General features: G+C 49.6%; 5 protein-coding genes across 5 annotated transcripts; 4 read left to right on the top strand and 1 right to left on the bottom strand.

The window, feature by feature from the left end:
- Positions 1 to 139: 139 nt before the first annotated feature.
- On the top strand, positions 140 to 4,494 carry L3040_008721 (uncharacterized protein; the record flags this gene model as incomplete). Its single annotated transcript, XM_007290846.2, has 2 exons — positions 140 to 267; positions 351 to 4,494. The coding sequence occupies 2 exons, from the start codon at positions 140 to 142 to the stop codon at positions 4,492 to 4,494; spliced, it is 4,272 nt and encodes a 1,423-aa protein (XP_007290908.2).
- Positions 4,495 to 5,749: 1,255 nt separating this feature from the next.
- Positions 5,750 to 6,050, top strand: L3040_008720 (uncharacterized protein; the record flags this gene model as incomplete). The annotated part of the gene is made up of 2 exons (XM_066157171.1): positions 5,750 to 5,752; positions 5,808 to 6,050. The coding sequence occupies 2 exons, from the start codon at positions 5,750 to 5,752 to the stop codon at positions 6,048 to 6,050; spliced, it is 246 nt and encodes an 81-aa protein (XP_066010430.1).
- Positions 6,051 to 7,404: 1,354 nt separating this feature from the next.
- Positions 7,405 to 9,188, top strand: L3040_008719 (uncharacterized protein; the record flags this gene model as incomplete). Its single annotated transcript, XM_066157170.1, has 8 exons — positions 7,405 to 7,523; positions 7,649 to 7,685; positions 7,740 to 7,765; positions 7,915 to 8,023; positions 8,146 to 8,368; positions 8,431 to 8,800; positions 8,851 to 9,105; positions 9,173 to 9,188. 8 exons carry the CDS (start codon positions 7,405 to 7,407, stop codon positions 9,186 to 9,188), a joined length of 1,155 nt encoding a protein of 384 aa, XP_066010429.1.
- Positions 9,189 to 12,073: 2,885 nt separating this feature from the next.
- On the bottom strand, positions 12,074 to 13,368 carry L3040_008718 (uncharacterized protein; the record flags this gene model as incomplete). The annotated part of the gene is made up of 5 exons (XM_066157169.1): positions 12,074 to 12,213; positions 12,272 to 12,658; positions 12,714 to 12,845; positions 12,952 to 13,227; positions 13,281 to 13,368. 5 exons carry the CDS (start codon positions 13,366 to 13,368, stop codon positions 12,074 to 12,076), a joined length of 1,023 nt encoding a protein of 340 aa, XP_066010428.1.
- A 176-nt stretch (positions 13,369 to 13,544) lies between these two features.
- On the top strand, positions 13,545 to 14,490 carry L3040_008717 (uncharacterized protein; the record flags this gene model as incomplete). Its single annotated transcript, XM_007290850.2, has 2 exons — positions 13,545 to 13,594; positions 13,686 to 14,490. 2 exons carry the CDS (start codon positions 13,545 to 13,547, stop codon positions 14,488 to 14,490), a joined length of 855 nt encoding a protein of 284 aa, XP_007290912.2.
- Positions 14,491 to 14,795: the final 305 nt, after the last annotated feature.

Raw genomic sequence — 14,795 nt, 5'->3', positions numbered from 1 at the left:
AAACCTAAGCTCCGTACATATGCAGTAGCTGAGTGACATCACATCGTCACTTCGGAATAGCTTCAGTTTCTTTCCCTTCGAACTGGTACACCCAGCTATGCCAGTCTATTCCAGTCCCCGCCACGTTTCTTGAAGCAACATGTCAAAATCGAAGGGAGCTAAGGAATCGCTGAAAGCTATAGTAGCATCAGTCAAGGCTCAGAAATACGATGACGCTGTACAAGAAGCTCAGAACCTGCTGGCATCGGATCCCAAGAACTACCAGGCGTATGTGCTAATATCTCCCGTGGCAGACATGGATGCAGATTCCGCGGTAACGCTGCTGGAAAGCTCACGCTGAATTTATACAGGTCGATATTCCTGGGATTCTGCTACAGCAAACAGAACAAGCTCGCAGAAGCCGAAACGGCATACGATGCTGCAACGAAGATCAAAGACTCCGATCCACAAGCCTGGCAAGGGCTCATCCAACTGTATGAGAAAGGAAGCAACCAGAAACTTCCTGCATACTTTACCGCAGCCTTGAGATTAGCCCAAATTTACGAAGCTGCAGACGATAAGTATAAGTGTCAGTCTGTGGTGGATGCGTTCCTCTTGTTCGCCAAAAGCCAAGGCACGCGGCTTCAATACAAGAAAGCCCAGGAGATAGTTCTCCCTACAAGTCCAATCTACAGCTACCTGGAGGGCAGAATCCCACATCCCGCCCATACGTACCAGATCATAGCACAGATCACCGAATTTGAAGAGAAGGAGCGGATCAACACGCAGATTGGTGAGCGAAGAACCAGACTCGGTGCTAAAATTGGCCAGGTCACTGCTGAAGTCAAGCGGGAGGTGTTGAAGGACAGTGATTTGGAGGATATCTACGAGCAGATTATTGACTGGAGCAATGAGGATGAGATCCGGCGGCAATATGAGGAGAAGCTTATACAGAGATGTGTCGAGGCACTAACTGTGCTTCCTCCTGGCCAAGACAAAATTGAGAAGCGCAACAAGGCTATAAAGCTGGCCACTGACATGGTCATTATAAAGCACCCTTATAAGCTGGCATGGGACATTGCAATTGAATGGAAAGATGCCGAGAACATCCGAGATCTGGATGTCATTGTGCTACGAGAATATTACGCCTTTTTTCCCACTGCCGGTCTTGCCCAGGTTTTACGAGGATTCTTAAGCAGCGAGATATCACCCTTTCCACCGCCACCCCCTCTTGCACATAAATTTGAAATGGCTGGGTCTGACGAGAGTGAAGATGATGACGACGACAGTGGAGGGGTATCTCTGGATGGTCCTATGCCAGCCGAGGATCGTCTACTTCTGATGTCTGACGGGATGGCAGACGCAGGAAAGTCGATTCTTGCACACAGACTGATGGGTGAGTACTATCAGTTCCTCGAAGAATACGAGACTGTCGCAGATCTCATGCGAAATGGCCGAAGGCTAGTAGAGGAAGAGTCCAGCAAAACTGCCTTGAAGTTCGAACACACTTCTGATGCAATGACTGCCCTCCTGGGTACTGCTCTTGTTTACTACCAATCCCCCAAAAACCACCTAGAAGCTAAGACATTGTTCGATGGTCTCCTGGAGCGGAAGCCTACGTCGACGCCAGCTTTGATTGGTGTGGGCTTGATCTACGAAGAGAAGGAAGACTACCCTGCGGCCATCGACTTCCTAGGCCGTGCACTTCAGCGTGACCCGAAGAACATTCGCGTCAAGACTGAAGCAGCCTGGGTCAAGGCTCTAAATGGTGACTTCGATAGAGGCAGAGACGAGCTTGAAGACTGCTTAGCTCAGATCAACAGTAAGGACCTTCGAAATAAAGACTTGGTTGCTCAGACTCAATATCGTATTGGAATTTGTATCTGGAATATCGATACCTCAAAGGCCGCGCGGAAGGACAGGAACGGTGCTTATGCCTATTTCTTGGCTGCTCTGAAAAGCAATCTGAACTATGCACCTGCTTATACCAGTCTTGGTATCTTCTACGCCGATTACCTGAATGACAAGAAAAGATCCCGAAAGTGTTTCCAGAAGGCATTTGAACTTTCAGCCTCAGAAGTAGAGGCTGCTGAGCGACTTGCCAGAATCTTCGCTGAGCAAGGAGAGTGGGAGCTTGTTGAGGTTGTGGCTCAGAGAGTAGTAGACTCTGGGAAGGTACGGCCATCACCTGGTTCAAAGAAGAAGGGTATCAGCTGGCCTTTTGCAGCTTCGGGAGTGGCGGAGCTAAACAAGCAAGACTATGCCAGGAGTATCGTCTCTTTCCAGTCCGCCCTCAGAATCACACCTAATGACTATCATTCCTGGGTTGGTCTTGGCGAGAGCTATCACAACTCTGGTCGATACATTGCAGCCACCAAGGCATTCCAGCACGCAGAAAATTTTGAACACGAGGTTACGCAGCAAAACTCAGGTCAAACATGGTTCGCGAAGCACATGCTTGCGAATGTCAAGCGAGAATTGGGGGACTACGATGATGCTATCGAAGGATACAAAGCTGTACTCACAGACCGACCTGCCGAGTTTGGAGTTTCCATTGCCCTGATCCAGGCCCTCGTAGAGAGCGCATGGGATGGAATCGATAAAGGTTTGTTCGGATACGCTGCCGGACGAGCAGCCGAGACGATTGATGCCGCTCTTGCACTTGCATCGAGCAGATCCGATGCTTTTAATCTTTGGAGGGCAGTAGGAGATGCTTGTTCAGTCTTCTCCTGGAATCAGAGTCGCATGTCAGACTTTCCACATGCGAAAATGAAAGAACTCTTGAAAACTGGCCATGCGAAAGATGCCTATGGTATCTTTGCAGATGTCGATGGGGTTGGGATCGATGTGGTATTTGCAGACGGACTCTACGCCAAGGATGAGGTTGAAGGGCTGAACTTGACACGGTGCCTACACGCTTCGGTGCTTGCTCACAAGCGGGCAGTACATGCCTCGGCCCAAGATATTCATGCCCAGGCTGTTGCATACTACAATCTAGGTTGGGCAGAGCATCGAACCCATGTTTGTTTATGTGCTGGTATCAAGAAGCGATCCACGCGGTATCTCAAGGCTGCTGTGCTGTGCTTCAAAAGAGCCATCGAGCTCGAAGCCGGTAATTCTGAATTCTGGAATGCTCTCGGTGTTGTCACCAGCGAGCTGAATCCCAGAGTCGCCCAGCATTCTTTCATCCGGAGCCTGTTCTTGAATGAAAGAAGCTCACAGGCCTGGACGAATCTCGGCACTCTGTATCTGCTACAGAACGACTATGAGTTGGCAAATGAAGCTTTCACGCGAGCTCAGTCCACCGATCCGGACTTTGCACATGCCTGGATTGGACAAGGCCTGCTAGCATTGCTGCTCAGTGGCGATATTCAGGAAGCGAATCTTCTTTTCACGCATGCCATGGAAATTTCCGAGTCGTCTTCACTGATCACTAAGAAGCAGTACTCGCAATCTACGTTTGATCAATTATTTTTATCAAAATCCTCTTCCAGCATTACAGATTTTGTTCAGCCATTATTCGCGCTCAAGCAGCTGCAGTCCATGGACCCGAACGACGTTATGTATCAACATCTTTCGACCCTCTTCCTAGAACGCATAGGAGACCTCGATCTGGCTCTGGAAGCACTCTCCAAAATCTGCGCAACCGTCGAAGCCGACTACGAGGTCACGGAATCAGTAGCTTCTCTATCCCGTTTCGCCCTCGCCAAAGCAGACCTTGCTCGCTCCCAGCTAGCCGCCGGTTTGTACGAAGAAGCAATCGAAAACGGCGATACGGCACTGCAACTCAGCGACGAAGACGCCGGTAACGAGCTCACAGCCGAGTCCCGCCAACGCTGCAGGTTGTCCGCACATCTCACTGTAGGCCTCGCCCAATACTATTCCGAAGACATCGAAGCCGCTCTCCAGTACTTTCTTCCTGCTCTCGAGGAGTCCAATGGTAACCCTGATGCTGTATGCCTCCTCGCTCAAGTCCTCTGGGCCAAAGGCGACGATGACTCGCGCGAATCAGCACGAGACCACCTCTACACGTGCGTCGACACGCATCCCGAACACGTCCAATGCGTTTTACTTTTAGCACTCATCGCGCTACTCGACAACAACGCTCTCCAGGATGTCACAGTCCGCCTCCAAGACCTGCGCACAACGCACACAACCACCGACCTCGAACAAAGCCAAGTCTCTGAACTCTTGAGCGCTACCGCCGCCCTCTCCCAGAAAGATACAGAGAAGGAGGTATTGACGGAGATCCAGACGGATATCCTCTTGCACCCCGGACAGCCTTATGGATGGAATAGGCTGGCTGAGGTTGAGGGTGACGAGCACACGGCCGATGTTGCGCTAATGACAGCTACTAAGGGTGTACCTCCCAAGGGTGCGTTAAATGCAGAGGATTTGGCCTACACGTTTGCCGGGACGGGGAAGGTCGGAGATGCGCAGAGGGCGATTGTGGTTGCGCCGTGGAGTGCTGAGGGGTGGGATAAGCTGGGTGCGGCGGCGGCTGGAAGGGGTTGAGGGAATATGCGTGGTGATGACGACGGGCGACGATGATTATGAGGAGGCACTTTTTGGGACGCGAATATGGTAGACTTCCTGTAGAACTCGACAAATGTAGACGGTCGAGGCTTACGAACTGTGTCTTATAGCGGCAGGCGTTATTTCGAGCCCTGACTACATCACCACCATTGTTGAAATATTGTTATTCATCCTCGAACCGATACCTTTAACTGGACATGGTATGGTATGTATGCCATAATGAAGCGGCTCATAAATTATTGTTGATATATATATATATATATATATATACATATATATTTCCCCCGAGCGGGTTGCTGGACAAGCAAGCATTGCTTTGTCTTTTTTCGGAAGGGGCATTTTACTTATTCACTAAGTAGAATGAATGATAATGCTATCTCCTCTATTGCATTTGCATCCAAGCCAGTCAATCAATCAATCACGGCCTGGGAACCTGGGAGATCGTCTGAGCAGACAGTTCTCGAGAGTCAAGAAGACATTATTGCAATAGATGATGCCAGGGGGGGGGGGGGGGGGGGTTTGAAAAAAAAAAAAAAAAGGACAAAAAAGGATAAAAAAAAAATCGGAATAGGTAGAGTATTGGAAAAAGTGAGAGTGTAGATTTCGAATCGATGGGGGGCTTTCTCTCTGGGGTGTTTATGTATTTATCTCTATGTATCTATATATCTATATATATTGGGCTCGGACGGCGCGTCTGATGTCTCTACACAAAACCATGGGCCGATAGCTAATACAGTAGCTAATCCTCGTAGTAGCAAGCTTGGGCAAGAATACGGGAACGAAGATGGAGAAGTCTAGAGCCCGCCTGCTGTGTGCAGATAGATGCGGTAGATAGATAGACGCTTAGATCCACCTCTCGTTGGTTTAGTTTAGCGGCTAGGACCTCGTTGCCGATTGGTATCGTGCACAGCAGGCCTGTATCTCACGAGGGAGAAGCCCGTGGGGGGATTTCTTCTCGCGGGGTACCTACATACAGGCCTTCGGTTTTGGGGGGTTCTGGTTTGGTTTGGTTTGGTTTGGTTTGTTTGGTTGGAGATCTACTAGGTACTACGTACCGGTGTTACGGCTACTGTTACTTTTGCTCTAGACTAGATTAGACTAGATTAGACTAGATTAGACTAGATTAGACTAGATTAGACTAGCAGATCCCCAGATCGGGAGGAGGAAAGAGTCTGGAAAAGATGGTTGACACCACCGGGTTGTTAGAGGCGCGCCACCGCAAACCCGAGACGAGATGGTGTGTCTTGGTTACATGGTGACGATGCTGGTGAAATTCGGATCGAGAAGAGAAGATCACCGAGTGTGACGCTATCATTGCCGTTGTGGATGGTCCCATCATGCTGGATATCATGGATGCAGTCGACGCGCTCGTCGCCAAGAAGGAGGCCTTGATTGGCGTGGCGGGCTTTACGAGTGAGGCTCTGATTCTGATCTCTTATGGCTACGACACCTTGAGTCTGGTGGCTGTGGCGCCGAAGCTGGATGTTGCGATGGTGCCGGCGGCGGCGGGGCCGGTGCTTGCGATAGATTTTTGACGTGCAGGGAAGGCGTGCTTGCATACGGAGGGTGCTGTTGGTGCCGCTTACGATGTAAGGTAAGGGGGGTAGGAGGTTATGGTGAGTGTAAGTATGAGTGTGAGTATGGGAATGGTGCTGAAAATCCAACGACCGGGGAGTGTACATATGCATGTTGGTTAGCTGTATCTACCCACGGTACAGGCGTAATTGTTACCACTTGAGGGTGCCTCAAGAAGTCTAGTTTCCACTTTAAACCCCCTGGTTACCCTACCCTCAGGTGGTAATACTTACTTACGCCTGGGACGTTGTATAAAAGGGATGTGAAGGGAAACACTACTGGGAGCCGATTCCATTCGCTTAGCTCAGGGGTATTGACACTCGCATCTCGGCTATCATGATGTCTTCGGCTATTATAATGTCCTCGGTTATCATGATGTCTTCGCTTATTTGGGGAATAACAGGCTGGCTTTGTTGCACTTGCTGCTTTGCGTATGGAATCTTTATCCAAAGGGGGTGTGAGTGCGTTCCAGGTGTATAGGAACTGGGGCAAGATGTGCTCATGGATGGATGATCAGGAAGTGGTAAGATAGGTATACAGTGCCGGATATGGTGTTAGTCTGGTTGATGTATTTGGGTGTTGCTTGTATTTGGGGTTGGGGTATTGGAGTCCAGTCTAGGGACTGTCAGAGGTCCAGAGAGAGAAGATTATACGCGCAACGAAGGCCAATACCTTCTCCTCTAACAGAGCCCACGTGATGCTAGCTCAGAAACCCGATCATCTGCAGCTGTGTTTGATATATCGGACGATATTCCCAGGATATTTTAGGGCCTTATCATCATCGTCAGAAGGCTCCGGGATTGCAAACCCACTTGACCTCATCTACTACGTCGCACTGTGCATGCATCTGCGCCACGGATGAAGCTGCGATACTTAGTCGTCGGAAGCAGGCGTAGACGTGATGGATATTATTGGCTAGGGACCTTCTGGATGCTGCTTGCGATGCCCAGCAAATGCTGCATCTGACCGATTGGACCTCCACCGGATTGCCAGCAGCCGGTGGGAAGCTGTCATATTTGATGGAGTGTGAGAGCTGCCGGTAGGTATCGGGTAGGGCAGCGTTGGGTCGGGGCAATACAGAGATGTAGGATGTGTAGGATGTGTAGGATGTGTAGTTTTGTACAGAGTTGGATAGGCTGGAGGGAAAAGGTTCCGTGGGTAGGGATTGGCGACGTCGTGCCAATGATAGAGTGGGACTGTTCGCAGATCGTCAAGATCCCTACCATCTAGGACTGGGACTGGGACTGTACCGTAGCTGCTTGGGCGATGGCATGTACGGTACCGGTAATCACCATAATCATATTAATCATAATAATGGCAATGGCAAAAGAGAGCTATACTTTGTACCGCGTAGAAGCTCAAGAATCCTCTCTATTGTTTCCCACTCCGAATCCAGCCGAACCTTTCCTTGACCACGAGGTCCTTCCGCCCACGTAAGCTTGGGAAATTCCTCCTAAAGTAACAACAACCTACCCCTGTAGTACCTCGTTCGTGGGCGAAAACCTGCCTTCTCTCTGCCTTCGATTTACTTCGCCGGCAACAACAACAACAACAACAGCAACAGAAACAAAACTGCCTCGTTGGCACCGCAGCCAGTCAGTCGCCCATGAGTGGAAATTCTACACGTGCTACAGCTTACCTCCCACCAGGTTTACGTCTCTGTCGACAACCTTAAGTAATCCATACCTACTACTACTACGTACATACGACAACCCCACGACCCCTCCTCTGTCCCTCCATCAGCCCTTCCTACCCCCCCCCCCCCCCCAACCCAGAACTCAGAACCCACAAGCCGCAACTCAGAACCCACAACTCAGAACCCAGAACCTGTCAGTTACTTCCAATCCTCACGATGCCCGCTGTGGTTGAGGAGCCCGATGTCCGGGGCAGATTGCTGCTGGTGTCTAACAGACTACCTATTACCATCAAACGGGTACGTACCAATTCTGCGAAGCCATCCATCGCCCCAAAGGAGCGGGCTCGGGCACAGCTCTGTTCAGTCCAGAGCGCTGGATCCATATCTGTAAACAAAGCTAATCCGCAGCTATATGACAGACCGATGATGGCTCCTACACCTTCTCCATGTCCTCCGGTGGTCTCGTTACAGGTCTGAGCGGACTCTCAAAAACCACGACCTTTCAATGGTATGGCTGGCCCGGCTTGGAAGTACCAGAGGTCGAAGCTGGTCCTATGGTGAAGCGTCTCAAGGATGAACACGGTGCCGTGCCGGTCTTCATCGACGATGAACTGGCAGACCGACACTACAACGGCTTCTCTAGTAAGCGAAACACCCTTAGTCCCCCCCCCCCAAAGATACACATTGGCTGATAACATTGTCAGACTCGATCCTTTGGCCTCTATTCCACTACCACCCCGGAGAGATTACATTTGACGAGTCAGCCTGGGCTGCTTACAAGGAAGTCAACCGATTGTTCGCAAAGACAATGGCAAAGGATGTACAGGATGGGGACTTGGTCTGGGTTCACGACTACCATTTGATGCTCCTGCCACAAATGCTGCGAGAGGAGATCGGATCGAAGAAAAACGTCAAGATCGGCTTCTTCCTCCATACGCCATTCCCCAGTAGTGAGATTTACAGAATTCTACCTGTCCGAGACGAATTGCTGCGTGGAGTCCTCAGTTGCGACTTGATTGGATTCCACACTTACGATTACGCACGTCATTTCCTTAGCAGTTGCTCTCGTATCCTGTCAGTTGATCTCTCTTGTGTACCGTGTGTTTTTGCTGACATGAGCTCAGTGAAACACCAACCACCCCCAACGGCGTCGATATCGGAGGCGGAAAATTCGTCACGGTCGCGGCATTCCCTATTGGCATCGATCCCGATAAGTTCGTCGATGGACTGAAGAAGCAGAAGGTTCAAGAACGCATAGCTGTACTGGAACGCAAATTCGAGGGTGTCAAATTGATTGTAGGGGTTGATCGGTTGGACTACATCAAGGGCGTTCCACAGAAGCTCCACGCTCTGGAAGTCTTCCTCTCTGAGCACCCGGAGTGGATCGGTAAAGTCGTACTGGTCCAAGTCGCAGTACCCAGTCGTGAAGACGTTGAAGAATACCAGAATCTCCGTGCTGTAGTCAACGAACTGGTCGGCAGAATCAACGGCCGCTTCGGCACCATCGAATTCATGCCCATTCACTTTCTACATCAGTCTGTCAACTTCGACGAACTCACCGCTCTGTACGCAGTCTCCGATGCTTGTCTCGTGTCATCCACCCGCGACGGCATGAACCTGGTCTCCTATGAGTATATTGCCACGCAACGCAAGCGCCACGGCGCGATGATCCTTTCTGAGTTCACTGGTGCCGCTCAGTCGCTGAATGGCGCTTTGATTGTCAACCCATGGAACACGGAGGAGCTTGCAGGTGCGATTCACGATGCGGTCACCATGTCTCCCGAGCAGCGTGAGATCAACTTCAAGAAGTTGGAGAAGTACGTTTTCAAGTATACGAGTGCGTGGTGGGGCGAGTCATTTGTGAGCGAGCTGGTCAGAATCAGTGATAGTGCGGATGAGAAGCATAAGAGGTATGGCGGGAAGGCGATTGAGCATGGAAGCGAGCTGAGCGAGAGAGATCTGAATGTGAAGGATGGCAGAGGAGAGCTGAGCGATTGATTAATGATGATATGCTAAGATGAATGGCTTTTGAGGGATGGGTGGACACGCTACGATACCAGCGAGCTGTGCAGAACAGACTCTAGGCGTTGAGGAACTGAATTTTCCATAGCTAGGCCTCAACAGGACTTTGTATCCTATTTTCCCGTGACCTAAAGAAACCGGAATCCATGTTAAGCTGTGAAAGTTCCCTGCGGCTATTTCCTGCAGTGCGCTCAACCCCGACCGACCCATCGAGAATGGATCTTGAACTTGGAGTCAGCCCGCAGTTCAAGTTGTTGACATGTACATCCGTAATCCTTCTGCAGCCACCCCACCCATACAACTAACTCTCTCTCTCTCTCTCTCTCTCTCTCTCTCTCTCTCTCTCTCTCTCTCTCTCTCTCTCTCTTCCTTCTCGCCTATTTTTTTCAACGCACTCCCGAAAGGATCTTCTTTCTCTCGATCAGTCGATCAGGTAGGTAGGTTACTTGCAACCTCCCCTTGATCGCGTAGTTCTGTCGGTATGGGTTGGGGATGGAGGGAGGATGGGTTTGGAGCTGGTTTTGAGATGGATGGAGGGATGGATGGGTGGGTAGTTGGAATCTGTTGGGAGATGGATGAGATGAGGAAGGGGGAAGGGAGAAGGGAGAAGGGGAATAGAAGGGGAAGAGAGGGGGGGGAAGGAGAAAAGGAAAGGACGGGAAGAGGGGGGGGAGGGAGGAGGGAGAGGAGGGGAGAGGAGGGGAGAGGGGGGGGAGAGGAGGGAGAGGAGGGGGAAGATGAGGAGAAAGAATGAATGTTGTATATCCTATCCCTTCCAGTGCGAGGATTCGAGGTGGTGTGGTGTGGTGTGGTGTGGTGTGGTGTGGTGTGGTATGGTATGGTATGGTATGGTATGGGTTGGGTTGGGTTGGTATGGGTAAGATGCTAATTTCTACAGAATATGGGTTTTTATTTTTGACGGGTGGTAGGGAGGAGGGGGCAGGTGAGATGAGATGAGATGTGAGGCCATGTCATGTTTTTATATATATATATATATATATATATATATCAACATCCATAAATCAATATCACTATCCATAAATAAATTACCTCGAATCACCCTTCTCCCTTCAGCTTCCAGGACGAAGTCTCTTTTCGAAAGATCGATTACATTATTCAATTGCTGGCCGGTTATCGTGAAGTGATGCGGTGAAGAGAGGAGTTTCCCATTTTCCAAACTGGGGAAGTTGATGGGGATTTGCTTACGCGGATGTGTATGTGGGTATGCTTGCTTGCTTGTTAGGCTGGAATGCTGGACTGCTGGACTGTCAGACTGTCAGACTGGATTGGATGTCTCTCTGCTGACGTCTCTTTGATAGATAGAATCTACTCTTTGACATTGGATTCCCTATCCATATATATATATATTTTTTCTCCTCTCCGACCTTGAGATCTAACTCGTATACAACCTTTTCTTCTTCTTCTTCTTCTTCTTCTTCTTCTTCTTATCTCTCTCAGCCTTGATTCCTGCGGCTTTTCATTTTAATTCCTTGGATATGAGCTAGGTTAGCATACGAAGTAGTTGCACAAAAAAAGAAAACCCCCCGTGCCCCTCCCTTTGAGGTTAAGACTCTTTTCAAGTGAGTGATGAGTTGATTAATTATATCCCACCATATCAAAGAACATCCATTTCTCCGTTGCCATCTTTGTTTGTAATCGATATCTCCACCCATTTTTTTTTTTGTTTATGTAGTGTAGTGTAGTTTAGTATAGGAGGTAGGTGGGTACGTATTTATATAATATCTCTGCTTCTACGAAAAGCGAGTCGTCGAACAGGTATAGAATTTTCGTCGTGAGCTAAACCGAGGTGATATTTCATGGGGGAAAGGGGATACCTAGGGTAGTAGGGCGAGAGGAGCCGACGAGACTAGAAATCAAGAGCAAAGAGAATCGCAATAAAGATCTCTGAATTTCTGGGATATGTTATGATGTGATATGTTATAATTATCTATGTTTCCAGCTACTTTACACGAAGGCGTTGCGATTATAGGTAGAATGAGAGATTCTTTGCCGGTCTCGACGTTATAATTATGCTCGCTGTTAATAGGATATGTGTCTGGGATGTTAATGCAGAGTGTCGAGCCTTCTGGAGGAGGTTTTTTTCCTGTAGAAGACAGGGCCAGATATCTTTACTGACAATTTTTATTTTACGGAGTGCGAGGCCAGGATCCTTACCAAGGCCTGGAGTTGTTATCATCAAGGTCGCTTGAGCTAATACCCCTGCACTGTTTGACAGAATACCACTTTAGAGTACCAATGAAAGCCCAGCAAATTTCGCGTTTCGAGACAATCTCATCAGGAGTGGTCTATTGTTACCTTTCGCGCTTAATTCTGGAAAAGCTTGACACCCCAGGCCTCAGTGAAGTCCACGGTCCGACCACCTCCGTTTGGAAGAGCCAAGGAATCGAGAGCCTTGACATCTTCGTCAGTGAGTTTTCGAATCAGTAGATTCGTCTTGATTCGCGCTGTACGGTTGTCAGTCGCCGGAGATTCAAGAGCCATCAGTTTGTTGCGTCTTCTTACATGGAGTGCTACTCTTTCCCAAGGGAACCGTTCCTCTCTGCACAGCCCAGCTCTGGAGCAGCTGGCCGACATCCATATCATTCTTCTCCGCGAGCCTCTTCACCTTCTCGTCTTTGAGTAGCGTGGCTCCGTCTTTCTTTTGGCCTGCAAAAGGCGAGTAGCATGTTGTCAGGATCCCGTTCTCATTGCCGAACTTGATGAGCTCGTTTTGAGGAAGCCAAGGATGGACTTCGATCTGGTTGCAGGAGATGGGGATCTCTTTAGCGTGTGGAATGACTTCTTGCAGCTCGGCGACAGAAAAATTTGAAAGACCGATAGTGCGGGCTTTGCCTTTCTTTACCAGGGCTTGCATAGCGTTCCAGGTAGGGACGAAGCTACCAGTTTTGCCTACAAGATACTGTCAAATCAAATCGCCGCAACGAGAGACGGAATGGAGACTTGCCAGATAACTTGGCAACATTCGCAGTACTGTGCTCCCAATCGATGACCGGCTTCCCCGATTCCATCAACTGACCCTTCTCCTCGGCAGAGCGCGTCGCACCACCCTTCGCCTTATCCAAGGAAGCTCTAGAAACTACTCAGTCCATCAGTCATTAATACGTTCGCATCGATCTTGACCACATTAACGCTCCTTCGCTTCTTTCCGCACTTCCTCGAAAACCGAGGCAAATTTCACCTACTCGGCTTCGTGGCAAATGGCCAATGCGCCAGCCAAAGATCCACGTATTCCAGCCCCATCTCCTTAAGGCAAAGATCCAAACAAAGCTCCACGTTTCCCGGGGCGGCAAAGTGCGGCCAGAACTTCGTCGTGACGAAGATCTCGGATCTGGGGATTCCGGATTCTTTGATGGCTTGTCCAATCTCCTCATTGACGCCGTAGGCCCAGGCGCAGTCCAGATGGCGATAGCCTGCCTTGAGGGCGGCGAGTGTAGCGTCTTTGCACCATCCTGGCCCCTCTGAGTTGTGTTGTTAGCACGTGAGGTATGGGAGAGCGCTGGGGGTGACTTGCCTGCTGCCCAAGTACCGAAGCCGACAGACGGGATTTGGATGGTTTTCCCGTCAGCGGCCTTCAATGGGAAATGAGTTGGGAGAGACATTATGGATATGTTTTTGAAAATTTGAATAATGACTTTGAATCGAGTATCTCATCAGAGCCGTTAAGGAAACGAAGTATTGGTAAAGTACCTGTTTACATAATCATGAAGCGACACCTCCAATGATGTCAGTTGCCGATCAACCAACCCCACGCTTGGCTCGATGCTTATAATCTGAAATGACCAAGAGTTGCAGTAAGCAGCAGCAACTCCGGATTTCTGAAATCTGGTACGGGTTTTTTTGCTGTTTTTAAGTTGTGTTTTCAACTTTTCATTACCAAAACTTTGGCGATATCGATATCTCGCTAAATCACCCCAAGCCTCAAGCTCCTGGAACCGGAACATTTGTACTACTACCAGGTCACCAAGCAGGAAGCTCAAAAGATGAGTAAACTGCGTGTGCTGTGCCTCCATGGCTTTACATCCAACGGTAGCGTACATGCTCATCAAGTTCGTGGAATCACAAAACCCCTCTCAGCCAGCTTCGAATTCATCTTCCCCGACGGGCCCCACGAAGTTCCTATATCAGACAAGATGAAGCAAGAAAGCCCATCAATGAGAACGTGGGCCGAATACGTTTCCATAAATTCAAAGTCTGGACATCGAGCCTGGTGGATTGCCAAAGATCCCGACTCGACCAAGAACGAGCCGGGAGGCTTCGATGGGCTTGAGCGTAGTCTCGACTATCTCGGGGACATTATCCAAAAGTCTGGGCCGGTGCACGCGATCTGGGGATTCAGTCAAGGGGCATGTTTTTCCGGCATGTTGATGGCTCTGGTCTCGCCCCAGCAGAAGAATCATCCGCTGAGGAAGCGGTTACCGCAGAGTCAAGGTATACCTAGTGCCGGCATTTTCTTCTCGGGCTTCAAATCCAGATTTGCTGAGCATGAAAGTGCGTATGAGAAAGGGATTGAGGTGCCGACTTTGCATGTCGTTGGAGAGAGAGATACAGCTGTCACGCCTGAGAAAAGCAAGACACTGGCGAGGATTTGCAAGGATGCGAAGGTGTTGACGCATGCTGGTGCGCATGATATCCCAAGCTCGGAAGAGGATCGGGAGACAGTTGTTCGGTTCCTGCGTGAGAACGTTCGAGCTGCCAAGTCAGATGGCCGGGAAAACTTATAGTATAGAAGCTGTATTCTGGAGAGATATAAGATTACGATATCGATGTTTTGAGTCCTGACCGATCATAAGATACTGAGTTGAGGAGACATGATGTAAGATGAACGGATTTCTTATCTCCAAAGGGCAGTCTGCTAGCTTGTCTAGCTAGCACTCGGAAGTCAACAAACCTGTCAACAAACCTGTCAACAAACCCGGACTTTTGACCAAGTGCAGACTCCATTGGCAGCGCGGCGAAGAAAGGAGTACGCGGAAAGAGACGGTCCAGAGGAGATAGAGGGATGGACCATTGGAGGTCCAAGAAAAAA

This window comes from Drepanopeziza brunnea (assembly GCF_022702325.1).
Source record: "Drepanopeziza brunnea f. sp. 'multigermtubi' strain 214-2 chromosome Unknown ctg16, whole genome shotgun sequence".
In the NCBI taxonomy this organism is placed as follows: domain Eukaryota; kingdom Fungi; phylum Ascomycota; class Leotiomycetes; order Helotiales; family Drepanopezizaceae; genus Drepanopeziza; species Drepanopeziza brunnea.
This window is presented reverse-complemented; position numbering and strand designations above follow the sequence as displayed.